The sequence below is a fragment of the Salvelinus sp. IW2-2015 genome, unplaced genomic scaffold (genome assembly GCF_002910315.2).
Source record: "Salvelinus sp. IW2-2015 unplaced genomic scaffold, ASM291031v2 Un_scaffold1069, whole genome shotgun sequence".
In the NCBI taxonomy this organism is placed as follows: domain Eukaryota; kingdom Metazoa; phylum Chordata; class Actinopteri; order Salmoniformes; family Salmonidae; genus Salvelinus; species Salvelinus sp. IW2-2015.
The window spans coordinates 200,117-216,706 of record NW_019942715.1 but is presented as its reverse complement, the minus strand read 5'-3'; the positions used below and the strand labels follow the sequence as shown (position 1 = coordinate 216,706).

At 43.1% G+C, this 16,590-nt stretch overlaps 1 protein-coding gene across 1 annotated transcript; it reads left to right on the top strand.

The window, feature by feature from the left end:
- The first annotated feature begins 2,086 nt into the window (after positions 1–2,086).
- LOC112069657 (guanine nucleotide-exchange factor SEC12-like) lies at positions 2,087–11,007 on the top strand. The gene is given in 12 exon segments (XM_024137011.2): positions 2,087–2,288; positions 3,332–3,508; positions 3,729–3,918; positions 4,281–4,537; positions 4,641–4,721; positions 4,863–4,990; positions 6,386–6,455; positions 6,457–6,487; positions 6,490–6,559; positions 10,155–10,227; positions 10,333–10,492; positions 10,604–11,007. Coding segments are annotated over 11 exon segments (1,290 nt in total). The 5' UTR covers positions 2,087–2,288; positions 3,332–3,373; the 3' UTR covers positions 10,699–11,007.
- Positions 11,008–16,590: the final 5,583 nt, after the last annotated feature.

Sequence of the window (16,590 nt, the reverse complement as noted above, 5' to 3'; positions counted from 1 at the left end):
AACACCCACCCTGTTTCAAATCAAAGGTTGCTTACACAATTTAGCAAATCTTACAGCGGGTGAAGCGAAACGCTTGTTACTAGCTCCTAACGATGCAGTAAAATGCCAAACAATGTGTGTGTGTGGAGCAGGAACTGAGTCTAGGCGCTCCAGGGCTGTTTATGCACCATATGGCATCGTTCTTTATTATTATTTTTGGACTATGAGATGTGTTCAGGTTGTTGTGTTTGGTCATTTGTTTGTGTCCCAGAAACGCTACTGGCTGTGCAGAACCTGCCCGAGACCGGCTTCTTTCGTTGACACCGCCATCAGACCTGTATTGACTATTCCACTGAAACCCTGTATTGAACGTGTGATCAATACCCAGACCATTGACCTTTTTTGTTACTGGGAACAAACTCATCAACATCTCCCTGCCTCTCAGGCCCAAACTGAACAATCATACTTCCCCCTGTATTCATCCCTCTATAGCTTGGGGTGTGTGATACCCAATATCACAGGGCCCTCTGTCCTCTCCCTTGTTACTATGCCCCCCCCCCCATAAACACACCCCTTGATCTTTCCTTTGCATCATTTTTTTTTTAAGTACATGATGTATCAATTTGGATTTTGTCAAGGAAGCAGAGGCCACGAGAACACGTGCGAACATATTTTTGAAGCTGTGCTAATCATCGAGAATGAACCTACTGCTACCGATATGTGCCTAGAGTGATGCAGCCAATTGAGAATTAGATGAGGCTTGTAGGTAACCTCTCTGTAAAAGTGATTCATTAATTGCTGGATCCCAAGACTGATGTTGCCTTGGAGAGACAGATTTCCCCAGAGAACAGCCAACAATAATTATTAAACGAGTGCTCTTTAGCACCAGCAAAGGCTGACAGATGGCGATGGTGTGCAAAATTAGACACAGGTTACGGGAGGCAATGGATTAGGGTACATCCTTTAACAGTTGACAGATGATTATGTAATGTCATGATTTTATTCGGAGGCATAACAATTGATTGCTTTGCTAAAGCGGATTTTTCAGAATGATCTCTTCCAAGTAACAAATGGGCAAGGGAAGGGAGTGACAAATTTAGCCTGTTTATTGTGTTTAACCATGTCTCTTATCATGTTTTCTCTAGATTCATAAATAAACATTGTCCTATAACAATATCACAATCATTCTCTCAGTATCACTATGAATGTATGATTGTTTTAGAGAGACCATATTTTTCATCATCCCTCTCATGTGATTAAGCCGGTACACTGTAACTCTTTGAATGACCCTGTTGGGCAGAATCAGAATAGGACATCAGATGTGCATATTGTTTCCCATGGCATTGGCCACAGAGGACAAAGAAGAAACCGATTATTTGCACAAGGAAAGTCAATATCAATACATTGTTTGGCCAATATAGGCCTGTGCAAATATTTTCTGCTGTCCATGATCTGCAGAAGTTTTTAGATCTATGTAGAATAGAATACATCTATGTAAAACATGTAGCAAATATTTGTCTCTTGTTTTGCAATGCTATTAAAATGTTTATTGTATTTAGAAAAAAACAACAATACAGTTCAATCAATAGTGTCACAGAACAATGAGACAGATGTTTCACCGGATATATAAATCTGAAGCATCCGGTTAGTATTTCCACTCACCACCAAATATGGTTATTAGAGGAAGCCCAGTGGCTGGCAGTGGGAGAATATGGAGTGAGATGGATTTTGGCCAACATTCTGCAAATCTTCTCATCGATTAAACATTTAATCTTAATACAGTTTTCTGTTCCCCAAACTAGAATCGGTTACGAACAGAGTGGACCAAGTTTTGTAGACCTTACCCTTTGCCAAAGTTTAAAAAATAAATGTATAAAAATGCGCTGTTTAGTAGAGCAATGGCGAATTGAGTTATTGCGCTCGCGCACTTCACAGAGTAGGCGTTCCCAAACGGTAATATGCAAATAATACTAGAACGCACCAATAGGATCTCGCTAGGTCGTGCTTGGCTCTGCCCACTGTGATTACTTTTATTTTATTGGAAACAACAGGGTGTGGTCTATCTAGCGATAGTTAAAATAAAAAAAAATTGACAGTGTACGTACAGGGGCGTCTTTATTGAGGTGATCGCTCAGGTTGCACGCTGCTGACGTGTTTGTAGGGAAGTAGCAAGCTAGCTACCTACCTAGCTAGCAACTTGAGCGTTATTTTCATTAGATGTGTGCAGCCAGTGACAGCTCATAATGGGAATAATAGCCAACGAAATGAAATAGTTGACATCAGAAGAGAAATCGGAGCAGATTACACAGGTGGAGTTTGCAAGACCGCAAATATATTGGGTATCAACTACACCATTCATGCTCAAGTAGCTAATGGTAGGCTGGCATGCTAAAAGCTTAGATGGCGAGTTAGCTAGCTAGATAAACGGACTTGTTCAGATGTATTGTGCAGTGACAATTGCTAAGATTTCAAGTTATGTAGCTAGCTAGCTAACAATACTTTCGCGATGGGATGTTTAGCGAGCTAACATTAAAATAAAATAAAACTGTTCTAGTTAGTTAGTAAACGATGTAGCAAGCGCGTTAGGCTTGCCAGGCAGAAGATACCATCCCTACCGTTACTCTTGTTTACACCTGAGATCATAACGCAATCATGGTTACATTAACACACATTGGAGTCGGCGCGAGATATGGGTCGGGAAACGTACCTCATTGCAGGAATGGGATATGCCACTGTACTCCAAATGTTATTTTTTATCCACACTGCTCCACCGAGAAGATTGAAATACTGCCAGTTTCCAGAAAACTTCACTTTTCATCTTCAGCTAGCATGAAGCCGAAAATGGCAGTTTCCCAGGAAAACTAGCGGTATTTCAATCTTTTCCATGGTGCAGTATGGATAAAGGTACACTCTGGAGTACAGTGGCGTATCCCATCCCTGCATTGAGGTATGTTTTCCGAACCATATCTCACCCCGGCTCCATAGTGTCTTAATGTAACCATTATTGTGTTCCACCCTCAGTGCAGCTCAGTGTAATGGTAGGGTCAGTATCTTCTAAAACAGGAAAAATATGTGTACTGTCTTAATACACAATTGTCCACCACCATTTTCGGACAACTTGGGACGTTGCAAACTGCGTTCAGCCAAGGGTGTGCAACAGCCTGAAATTTGTCTGAAATTTGTATCTAACTTCTGGCTTCCCATGGACTGTTTTGTGCAACCAAATACAATTGAAAGCAACGCTAGTGTATGTAAGTACACCAGCATTTGCTAAAAGCAAGGATTTAGCTACTATTGTGTAAATATTGTTTTTTGACTTGTATTTTGAGTTCTCATGCATCTGTTTCTACAGACAAGGAATTTGCCGTGAAGTGGATTGATTCCTTCAAGGGCCATGGGCAAATGGAGGATGCCAGACCTGTATAGGGCCCCCTTCCCCCTCTACACAATCAAAGTCGACCCCAAAACAGGATGGGTGATCACTGCAGGAGGGGGAGGCGCTTCCAAGACGGGCATAAAGAATGCAGTGGTAAGCTACTGAATGTTTAGGTGATCATGTAATGGTTCTGCTCTATGGGCACAATCTCTCAATTTCTAGTCTTTTCACACCTTTTTACCTTGCATGTATTCTGTAAGTGTGAAAATGCAGAAACATTGTAGACGTGTGATTCAGCATTTATTTTGATCTAATTAAATCTGAGTAATGTTGTACAGTGTTTGCTAAGTTAAGTTGGGACTGTCTTTTTCAGCACTTCCTGGGTTTGGAGTTGGTAGGAGACCAGCACTGTGCCACCCTGGTGCACTCTCATGACACAGACACGCGTGCCACCATGAACCTGGCAATAGGCGGGGATGTGATCGCCGCAGGGCAGGACGGCAAATGCAGCCTCATGCGCTTCAGACAACGCCAGACCAGGGGCAAGGCCTCAGCCAAAGACGGTAAGGAAGGAACACCCCCAAAAACCTGCCATTCACTTTTATAAACCTCTTTATATACAAAGTTCAAATTATCTTTACAGATACATTTACTCTAACGTCATTCCTATCTTACATTTCACCTATTACATCTGTGTTTCTCAATCCTGGTCCTGGTGACCCAAAGGGCTGCATATTATTATTTTTGCCCTAGCACTAACACACTTAATTCATCTAATCAACTCATCATCAAACCTTTGATTATTTAAATCACGTCTGTTTGAGGTAGGGAGAGAACTCAAATGTGCAAGCCCTTTGGGTCCCAAAGAGAATGATTGGGCAACAATGCCTTACATGAACACATCACTATGCCCCTTATTTTCCAGCAGGGGGTGGCAGTGAGCAGGGCGCAGCTAGGAGACGAGCTGGGAAAGGGGGTAAGGGTAGTGAGGGAGCTGCTGCTGCTTCTAGGGGCAATGTGTCCGAGATGAAGGATAACACCACCCAGATCTCTGTTGACACGTTTGGGGAGGTGCAGTCGGACTTCAACCCCCAGGACCCCCTCCAGAAGTGTGTGAGGTTCAGTCCCGATCTCAGCCTCCTACTGACTGGCGGAACAGACGGACACATCAGAGTGTGGGAGGTGAGTTTAAGTTATGCCAAAATGGCCGCCATGTTGAGACTTCTCCCCAATTGTTACTGTGCAGGTTTTGAGCTTGACTGTAATGCCTCTGCTCTCTCACCAGTACCCCTCCTTAAAAGAGAAGTTGGACTTCAAAGCCCATGAGGGGGAAATTGAAGACTTGGACATCAGTCCGAATAACAAGGTACTGACCAGCTAATAAGTATATGACCTCGATGTCTGTCTGTGTTGGAATCACAGTAATAAAGAGGTTATAAACATCATGTGCAAGCTAAACTGGTAAGTGTTTTCTGACCTGTGTGTGTTATTTTGTGTTTCTGTGTAGCACCTTGTGACGGTGGGCCGGGACTTTGCCTGCAGTATATGGAGTGGCAACCAGCTGGCCATGAGCCTCTGTTGGCATGAGAAGATGCCTCAGATAGCAACAAAGTCATACCGCTATATGTCTTGCAGGCAAGCACATACTCCTTTCTCCTACGAATAGTCACATACCCTGTAACATCACTGACCTATGGCTCTGGTCCCACTAGCATACCACATAAACTCAGCAAAAAAAGAAACGTCCTCTCACTGTCAACTGCGTTTATTTTCAGCAAACATAACAATGTGTAAATATTTGTATGACCATAACAAGATTCAACAACAACTGAGACATAAACTGAACAAGTTCTACAGACATGTGACTAACAGAAATTGAATAATGTGTCCCTGAACAAAGGGGGGGGGGTCAAAATCAAAAGTAACAGTCAATATCTGGTGTGGCCACCAGCTGCATTAAGTACTGCAGTGCATCTCCTCCTCATGGACTGCACCATGGCAGAACAGACATTCCTGTCTTGCAGGAAATCACACACAGAACGAGCAGTATGTCAGGATGAGCCTGCAGGAAGTGTACCACATGGGGGAGGAGGATGTCTTCCCTGCAACGCACAGCGTTGAGATCGCCTGCAATGACAACAAGCTCAGTCTGATGATGCTGTGACACACCGCCCCAGACCATGACGGACCCTCCACCTCCAAATCGATCCCACTCCAGAGTACAGGCCTCAGTGTGCTGCTAGTTCCTTCGACGATAAACGCGAATCCGACCATCACCCCTGGTGAGACAAACCGTGACTCGTCAGTGAAGAGCACTTTTTGCCAGTCCTGTCTGGTCCAGCGACATTGTTGCCGGTGACGTCTGGTGAGGACCTGCCTTACAACAGGCCTACAAGCCCTCAGTCCAGCCTCTCTCAGCCTATTGCGGACAGTTTGAGCACTGATGGAGGGATTGTGCGTTCCTGGTGTAACTCGGGCAGTTGTTGTTGCCATCCTGTATCTGTCCCGCAGGTGTGATATTTTGATATTCYGATCCTGTGCAGGTGTTGTTAAACGTGGTCTGCCACTGCGAKGACGGTCAGCTGTCCGTCCTGTCTCCCTGTAGCGCTGTCTTAGGCGTCTCATAGTAGGGACATTGCAACTTATTGCCCTGGCCTCATCTGAGGTCCTCATGCCTCCTTGCAGCATGCCTAAGGCATGTTCATGCAGATGAGCAGGGACCCTGGACATCTTTCTTTTGGTGTTTTTCAGAGTCAGTAGAAAGGCTTCTTTAGTGTCCTAAGTTTTGATAACTTGACCTTAATTGCCTACTGTCTGTAAGCTGTTAGTGTCTTAACGACTGTTCCACAGGTGCATGTTCATTAATTGTTTATGGTTCATTGAACAAGCATGGGGAAACAGTGTTTAAACCCTTTACAATGAAGATCTGTGAAGTTATTTGGATTTTTACGAATTATCTTTGAAAGACAGGGTGCTGAAAAAGGGACGTTTATTTTTTTGCTGAGTTTGTTTTTTCGCTCTCCCGTTTAGGTTTGGAAAGGTCGAGGACCAGAAAGACACCCTGAGGCTCTACACCGTCCAGATCCCCCACAAACGAGACAAGAAAACCTCCACAATGCTACCTCTCTAAATGGACGCCAGAAACTTCCTACCCATGCTGACGAACCCTTGCGGCACTGAGGTCATCTCCACCCTGGCTGTCAGGTGAGGAAGGATGGAGAGGATACCTAGGATTCAATTCATTTTCCTTGATTACTTGCATCCTATTTCCTTGCCCTCTCTGAACCGTATTGGAGAAGGTTCATCCCCTCAGACTTCTTTCCAATGCATTTTGAGAAGGCGAGGAGGAAAATCAGAAATGTTGCGAGGAATTGAGCAAAGATGAATTGAGAAAGAGCCTTATTTGTTCATCTCTAAGGTCGCTTAACTGCTCATTGAAGGTATTTCTCTGACGTTACTGTATCATAAATGTAGGGCTGGGCGATATGGCCAAAATACCATATCACAATATTTTTGTTATTTCATGTTTTTGAATATTAACATTTCTAAATTTGTTTTATGAGTTGTGCATGATCCTAGGGTGGCTACACATACATTCTAAGTTATTTTCAAAGGGGCTTTCTCTCGTCTCTACAATCAAACATAAACAAAGTTGATCTATTTTACATAATTCCACAATGCCGACAGTGAGTACGCGGCCGTGGCTTGCTATATGAAGCAGGCAGACCGGCATCAAGGCTTCCAGTTACTGTTCGATTGAAACGTTAGATGGGCAAAACGAGTGACCTACAGTTGAAGTCGGAAGTTTACATACACTTAGTTTGGAGTCATTCAAATTCTTTTTTTCAACTATCCACAAATTTCTTGTTAACGAACTATAGTTTTGGCAAGTCAGTTAGGACATATACTTTATGCATGACAAGTATTTTTCCAACAATTGTTTACATACAGATTAATTCACTTATAATTCACTGTATCACAATTCCAGTGGGTCAGAAGTTTACATACATTAAGTTGGCTGTGCTTTTAAACAGCTTGGACAATTCCAGAAAATGATGTCATGGCTTTAGAAGCTTCTGATAGCTAATTGACATCATTTGAGTCAATTGGAGGTGTACCTGTGGATGTATTTCAAGGCTACCTTCATACTCATTGCCTCTTTGCTTCACATCATAGGAAATCAAAAGAAATCAGCCAAGACCTCAGAAAACAAATTGTAGACCTCCACAAGTCTGGTTCATCCTTTGGAGCGATTTACAAAATGCCTGAAGGTACCATGTTCATCTGTACAACCAAAGTACACAAGTATAAACATCATGGACGCACGCAGTATGAAATCACAATGCTCCATATTCCTGCCATCTTTCTGAGCGATACAAAATTAATCTGTACAGGCGCAGTCTGGTTGAAAGGCCCTGTGTGTGTGTTAAAGACCCACTTTGTTGGGCTCCCTGCCAGTCTCTGTTGCTGTGCAAGGCAGTTAACCCACTGTTCCTAGGCCGTCATACTGCTCAGGAAGGAGACGCGTTCTGTCTCCTAGAGATTAACGTACTTTGGTGCGAAAAGTGCAAATCAATCCCAGAACAACAGCAAAGGCCGCTCAGTAAGGAAGAAGACGCTGCTCCAAAACCGCCATTAAAAAAGCCAGACTATGGATTGCAACTGCACATGGGGACAAAAATCTTACTTTTTGGAGAAATTTCCTCTGGTCTGATGAAACAAAAATAGAACTGTTTGGCCATAATGACCATCATCATGTTCGGAGGAAAAAGGGGGGAGGCTTGCAAGCCGAAGAACACCATCCCAACCGTGAAGCATGGGGGTGGCAGCATCATGTTGTGGGGGTACTTTGCTGCAGGAGGAGCTGGTGCACTTCACAAAATAGATGGCATCATGAGGAAGGACAATGATGTGGATGTATTGAAGCAACATTTCAAGACATCAGTCAGGAAGTTAAAGCTTGGTCGCAAATGGGTCTTCCAAATGGACAATGACCCCAAGCATACTTCCAAAGTTGTGGCAAAATGGCTTAAGGACAACAAAGTCAAGGTATTGGAGTGGCCATTACAAAGTCCTGACTTCAACCTTATAGAAAATTTGTGGGCAGAACTGAAAAAGCGTRTGCGAGCAAGGAGTCCTACAAACCTGACTCAGTTACACCAGCTCTGTCAGGAGGAATGGGCCAAAAYTCACCCAACTTATTGTGGGAAGCTTGTGGGAGGCTACCTGAAATGTTTGACCCAAGTTAAACCATTTAAATACAATGCTACAAAATACTAATTGAGTGTATGTAAACTTCTGGCCCACTGGGAATGTGATGAAAGAAAAAAGCTGCAATAAATAATTCTCTGTACTATTATTCTGACATTTCACATTCTTAAAATAAAGTGGTGCTCCTAACTGACCTAAAACAGGGAATTGTTACTAGGATTTAATGTCAGGAATTGTGAAAAACTGTGTTTAAATGTATTTGGCTAAGGTGTATGTAAACTTCCGACTTCAACTGTAAGTGACTTTTAGCTTTGGTATGATCGTCGGTGCCAGGTACACCGGATCCAGTATCTCAAACGTCTATCCTCCTGGGCTTTTCACGCACGATATTGTCTAGGGTTTACCGAGAATGGATGTTTGTTTGTTGCACCAGTCAGCAACAGTCCTGTGAAACAGCTCGTTGATGAGAAAGGTCGACGGAAAATGGCAAGAATCTTGCACTCTAACAAAAAACGGCGTAGTACAACAGTTGTGTGCAATGGCATCTCGSGAACGCACAACTCGTCAAGCCTTCTCATGGATGGGCTATTGCACCAGACGACAACACCGGGTTCCACTCTTATCAGCTAAAAACAAGAAGAAGCGGCTCCAGTGGCCACACGATCACCAACATGGGACAATTGAGGAGTGGAAAAACAGCCTGTTCTGATGAATGTTGTTGCGTCATGCTGATGGTAGAGTCAGGATTTGATGAAAGCGTAATCCATGGACTCATCCTGCCTGGTATCAACGGTACAGGCTCTTGGTGGTGGTGTACTGGTGTGGGGAGTTTTTTTTGTCAAACATTAGGTCCCTTGATAACAACATGCTGATTTAGGCCTACACCATCACTGGTGTCAGGCTGTATTAGTTAGCTACATTTGCTCTAACTCAGTACATTTATTAACTATCCAGCTAACTAGCGATTAGCATTAGCGGCTAACACCATTTTTATCCACAACTTTCTAAGAAAAGAAACCTAGCTGTTTGCAGACAGTAAGATACACTGTTAGTTTGCTTCTTAATATAAGCGTTCTATAAATACACAATGTGGATAGCAGGGTCGCTGTCATCAACATATTGTTGCATCTGCTGCATTGACCATGCAGACTGAAGAGTGAACGGGGCGGCAGGTAGCCTAGTGGTTAGAGCGTTGGACTAGTAACCAAAAGGTTGCAAGATCGAATCCCCGAGCTGACGAGGTAAAACTCTGTCGTTCTGCCCCTGAACAAGGCAGTTAACCCAGTGTTCCTAGGCCGTCATTGAAAATAAGAATTTGTTCTTAACTGACTTGCCTAGTTAAATARAGGTACAAAAAAAAARAACTATCRGGAAATGATCTCGTGGTCTAACAACAACTGCACTCCTTCAGTGACGGGGCAGGGCTTGGGGAGAGAGACGACTCAAGTAGCGGAGTAAACTATAAAAACGAAGTGGCGTATATATATTAAAATAGGGTATACCACCTATCCCTGAATAAATGTGTTTGTATTAGATATTTGTTCTTCCCTGTTAACCAGCTCTTTTTTGTTCTCGCTGTGTTCCACAGTGACTCTGGAACCTTTCTCGGCCTTGGGACAGTGACGGGATCAGTAGCAATCTATATCGCCTTTTCACTACAGGTAGACACACACACACACACACACACACACACACACACAAATAATTAGCTGCCTTAGCGTATCCCTGTGTAACTCCCTAATTATCTTGTCTCATTGTCTCTGTAGAAGTTGTACTATGTGCAGGAGTCCCACGGCATTGTGGTGACCGATCTGGCCTTCCTGCCTGACACTCCCAAAGGCCAGAGCCTCAAAGGGAACAACGAGGCAGTCATGTTGAGTGTGGCTGTGGACTGCCGCTGTCAGATGCACACTGTACGCAACCGAAGTAAGTGGTTTGAATTGGTAGCATTGATTGAGCATCGTGAGTAGTATTGTCTTTTCCCTCACCCTCCTTCGTTCTCTCTCTCTCTCTCTCTCTGCATCTCCACCATCCCAGGATCCTTCCCTATCTGGCTGGTGCTGTTCTTCTGTGGCCTCATGGTGGTGGGAGCCGTCCTGCTCCTGCAGCACCTCTTCCCAGGATTCATTTAGACATTGACAGGGAGTTAAGGAGAGGGAGAAGGAAAGAATCAGACTGCCCTACAACCACTACTAGCCCTACAATCTTCAACAAAAACCTCTGAGGAACCCCCCGTGACACCACTCAATCCTGGAACACGCATCGATCTCCTACAGCCATCGTACCACACTTAACCAAACCGTGGAACATTTTAACCACACTTGCCCAACCCTGGACTACATCTACTAGAGCCATTTACTCACTCTTAACCCAATAAGATTCCCTGCATCAGTTACTATACCCTTAACCAATATTTGTATCCCCCCCTCCTTCCCCACCCCCCCCCCCCCCCAGCGAATCATCTGTGCTCCTTCCACCCCCAATTCTGTGAGACACACGAATTTAATTTTATCAATCTTCTTTTTGCTTTTATACCATGGTGGGGAGTTAAGGGCTCAGCTTCAGATCTATATCATCATGAATGTGCAAGGGGTCGGGCCTTTTTTATCGTAGATATTTAAGAAATCGTGTACAATTATAAATATACTTAAATCATTGCTCTTCTGTCAGTCTCCATCTGTCCTGTGCATACATAAACACACACTTGTAAATTTAGCAAGTTGGTTGGATAACATTTCTGCGTATGGATTTTCTGTACCAGTTTCCAGTGAGGCCTGTTTTTCCTGCTTTGTCCACTAGTYAGCAGCATAGACCAAATGTCTATCTAATGTTGTTCATCCCCGACTGGGAAGCAGGCCAGGCAACAGGGCATCATGACCTTCAGAAAAACGAAATCAATTGCGTTGGTGGACTCCTCTGTAGCTCCATTTCCAATGTTGAAAGACCTGGCAAGTTGAGTTCTGCTCTGAAGGCACCTGTATAGTATCTCTAATCGTCTCCTTTCAGGCCTATTCCGGCATTAAACCAGATTGACAGATGGAAGGGTGGTCTTTTTCTGCTCCACACAGCTCCGTAGATGTGTTTTATGTCCAACCATTCACTCTGGGCCCGGGGCTTGCTCTGATTCGTCAGAGCTGGACCGACTGATTCGTGTTAATGCTCTAGTCACTCGCGTGACATTTTAAACACTACTTAGCTAAGATAAAAGAAGGCGATAACGATCCTAAATAAAAGATGAGGCAGGCTATGATCCAGTGTATGTGATGGTTTTCTGTGTCTTGCAGAGTACATACTGTATATCAGCATTGTATGGTCTTTTGTAGCATGGAATTCTAGATTCTGCACGATCAAGCACCATGGAGAGTGCTTGGTTTGTTACAAATGGCCGACTAACACTATCGAGAAGCTGTGTAGTTCATCTGTGTTTGTTTCAACCAATTAAACACTTTATTGGAATCTCTTTTGTCGAGGCTTAATGGCCTTCAACTAAAGAGCTTTAATGACTTTCTCTTCCTGCTTTCTTCACACTCTTTAAAATAATGCCACCAGCCCGTCTGGGTACCTGACTATGTAACGGCTTGGGTCTGGCCCCTAGTCTCACCACCATTCCTCTACATGCCTGGCCTAAGCACTTGCGTTGTTGCAGAGATGGAAAGGTTGCTGTGATACACTGGGACGTTCATTAAGCACCAAATTGGAAGACAACGGACTAAAACAGGGAGGGTCTACATGGACTTATCCAATAAGAAAGTCAAATTTTAGTTTCCCATTGCAAAACTTTTTTTAAATGATTACCCTTCTTGAACACGACCCAGAGGCATAATAGTAGGGCACGAGGTTGAAAACATTGGATATACAAATTAGAGATATAGAATGGACATTATCTACCGTGAACTTTGCAATCTGGGACATTTTAAATGTTTGGTCCCACCAGTTCACATCATAACCTTTTATAGGTGCTTTGCCAGTGACAACAAAGACACTTCTTGAGAGGCTTGCATTGCTGGCATGTTGGCCGCAATATTGTTTGGCTTTGGCATACACAACACACTGGATGGGGTTTTAGCCTTAAACCAGCCAGCAGTTGGACTACAATTTGTTTGATCAGAATTGACTTGCCAATTTTCCTCCCTCGACATCAAGGCCTCTGATGGGTAGAACTTCAAGGAGTGTGGGCTCTCTACCTCTTCAATTTCTGTTACAGCAGCAGTGTGTCATTTGTACACTCCCAAAAACAAACAGGCAGAATATACCCTTTAAAGGTCGAATGCAGCCGGTTTTATTTCAATATCAAATCATTTCTGGGTAACAATTAAGTACCTTACAGGGATTGTTTTCAATTAAAATGATCAAAAATAAACAAAAATCGCTTCTTAGCAAAGAGCAATTTCTTAAGCAAGAATTTTTTTAGGACTGTCTGGGAGTGGTCTGAGTGGGGAGGGGGAAACTGAAAACTAGCTGTTCTTGGCAGAAAGGTTTGGAACTCTTTCTTATTGTTCTATTAACCAAGCAGGCCAAAACTCCATCCCACCAAAACAGTCAGAAATTCTAGGCAGTCTTTTCAAACAGCTCTTACAGGTAGCCTAGTGGTTAGAGCGTTGGGCCAGTATCGAAAGGTTGCTAGATCATATCCCCGAGCTGACAAGGTAAAAATCTGTCGTTCAACCCACTGTTTCTAGGCTGTCATTGTAAATAAGCATTTGTTCATAACTGACTTGTCTAGTTAAATAAAGGTAAAATAAARAAGGGTATTATAATATTCACAATATTATCGTATATACAGTATAAAACACAGGAATATCACATTTTTGATTGCACTGGGCCTTTAAAGAGATTCTCTGGTACTTTTGTATACTTTTCAGCCAGTAGTTCTAAAAGTAGTCCCTGAAAAATGTGTACTATGTGCAGATATGTGCACCACCTCATTGCTCTCGCTCTCTCTAATGTACACTGAGTCGTTGGGCTCTTCCTGCAACCTCATTTGATAATGCTGGGCAGGCCTCCTGCTAGCTGTCACTCAAATGCGAGGGGCTGAAGCTCATTGGCTAGAACACAAATTGCTAGGGGGCTGTCCCATATGGGGGAAATGTAGGGAAAATGACACGGGACAACTTCAAGTAAACAGTTTCATGGCTAATTGAGGTAAGACAGTCATTCTGCTAATTGATTATGAATGTGTAACAAGGTTGGTTTATGTTTCCACTTGACACTGCATAAATATGTATTGGATGTTTATGTATTTAAAAAATATATWTWTWTTWTTTATTTCACCTTTATTTAATCCAGGTAAGCTAGTTGAGAACAAGTTCTCATTTACAACTGCGACCTGGCCAAGATAAAGCAAAGCAGTGCGACACAAACAACAACACAGAGTTACACATGGAATAAACAAGCGCACAGTCAATAACACAATAGAAAAAAAGAAAGTCTGTATACAGTGTTCATTTTGGTTGGTTGAATTTACATATCAATGAGGTGTTATGCCATTGGTCATGGTTGCAGATAGGGGGAGATTGCAAATGTAAATTCTTCCCACTCTTGATATTGACATTCAAGTGGTAGGTCACGTTCTGAAATACTGTATTGTATTTTCATATATGTGTACGAGTTCACTATGCACATGTCCTGATGTGTATATGCAGTATATATGTGTATGGTACCTGTTAGATATTGGGGACATCCTACGATCTGCTTTTGTCTGTTATTGCTGTCTCGTACACAATTAGCATGCTCTAATTGTAATGGTCCCATTAGCTCCCTGCTAATTCACAGTTATTTCCATGCTAACAGACAAATCACAAATCTACAGCCATCAACATACTGTTGTCCTGCACATCTAATGCGCTTCCTTGTGTCTATTGTCAGAATAAACACAAATAAACTGGCATCGCTGGCTGGACATCCTTTTCTTTAAAAACACAACGCAAGAGAGTCACGAAGTATGATCGCATCTGTTACACTACTGGTGCCGAGACCAGTTATCTTGTCTTCCCTGGACAGCTGTTACACATGTATGAACTACACCCAATCAAATCCAATTGTATTTGTTGCATACATATATTCAGCAGATATTATTGCGTGTGTAGCGAAATGCTTGTGTTCCTAGCGCCTGCAGCTCCAGCAGTATGAACTAGACATTGACACATCCAGCCCAAAGAGGGACGTTTAAAGATTACTTCCTTAGTCACTAAAGTACCRGAACATGTCTTTAAGGCTTTCACTGAAAACAAATGTGTGCACTCCACTCACTCACAGTGTGTTTGGCCAACAGGTGGCACTGTTTGTCTGGCAAATTCTTGCTGTATAGTGGTGGAAGTCCCCATGTTGTTGATCTAACCTACATTCTGATTCAGTTGAAGCAGCACAACCTTCCCACACATCCAAGCCAGTTATCACAGATAGGGGGGAAAGTCTCAGACCTCTCAGACTCAGAGGTCTATGGTTTCTCCAGTAAAGTCCAAGGCCACTTCACAATGGCAGTATGTGTTTCATTGTGAAGCTCTCTAAATGCTGTCTGTCCAGCCAGCCATCCCTGGTTTATTTGTCTATATGGGAGAGCGAAGGGGCAAGTATCAGTCATCATTGTGCTGAAAATCCTGAGCTCCATCAGTGAGACAAAATGACGCCCTAAAAGGTCAGTAGCCATGTTTGCACAACCCACTCGCCCCTCCGAAACGTCATTCTTCTCACCAAATTGTGAAGCCGATTCAGACATTTCCCCAAATACACCCCCGCCCTCCAGCCAGCCTCCTCCACCCCACGGCCCACCCCTACATCAGCACAAGGCAGGAAACCCAACTCCCACCTCTCACCTACATCGCAGCCCAGCCCAGCAGGAAATGAATTCCCCAGACAGGCCAGTGTCTCAAACTCCATGAAGAGGAACAAACACCATCTCGGTCTCTTTTTTTCACCTCCTGTCCTCCCGACAACGCACATACCCCGTGGGTCCGTTGGCTTAAACTTGCCAAACCAGTAAAATGGTTTCAATTTGTCTGAGGAATTGACTGGTGGCATGGGGCAAAATGGCTAGACAGCGAGGGGGAAGTTTGTCTTTCTCCATAGTGGTGACTAAGYCAGTGACCATGATTATCTGTCCCATCGTGGTGATTGTTTTGGCGTACCTTTGATAATACAGTAATAATGCAGACCAGGGTCATGTGTCTCAGTGGATGGGTTTTGTTGGCTGGCCACAAAGCATTGGGGACTCCTGTTCAAATGAGACTACTAAAACGCTATTGTTTTCATGAATGGATAKGTGAGATCATGGATCAAACCTTGTGGGACAACATGGACTCAGGGGTAGGATGTAGCATAGTAAATGTAAACGCGGTACACTCYAATTAGTATGATATGTTCATATGGTATATATGATTCGTATGGTATGTTTTAATTTGTGGATGTCCATTATCCATTTYATATGATGTTACGAGTTACAATTAGTATGAAATGTTACAAATTGCAATTTGTTCAATATATTACAGATTGCAATTCGTACAATATTTTACAAATTTGCWAAATATATGATACGTTACGAATTCCAATTTGGTGTGACTAATGTTAGCTATGTGGCTAATGCTAACATTAGCTAGATGGCTAACATTAGCTAGGCTAGGGGTTAGGGTTTAAGGTTCGGGTTAAGGTTAGGAGTTACGTTAAAGGGTTAGGGGAAGGGTTAGCTAACATGCCAAGTAGTTGCAAAGTAGCTAAAAAGTAGAAAGTAGTTGCAAAGTTGCTAAAATGCTAAAGTTGTCCGTGATGAGATTTGAACGTTTGCATTGTATGCCTACCCATCCAACCTGACCAACCATCCTACTTTTGTTTTTGCCTTATGTAATCTTCTGTCTTATGTAACCATACTAATTTGAGTGTCCCGCATTTACATTTACTATGTCACGTCTAGTCTATGAGACCAGGCTGTGTTGGACCACTGGTTCAGATACTGTAATGTCGAATTACAGGGAAACATTGATCTTCTTTGCATTTCTCTTCGCTTCTAGTGTAAAAAACACTTCAAACTCACC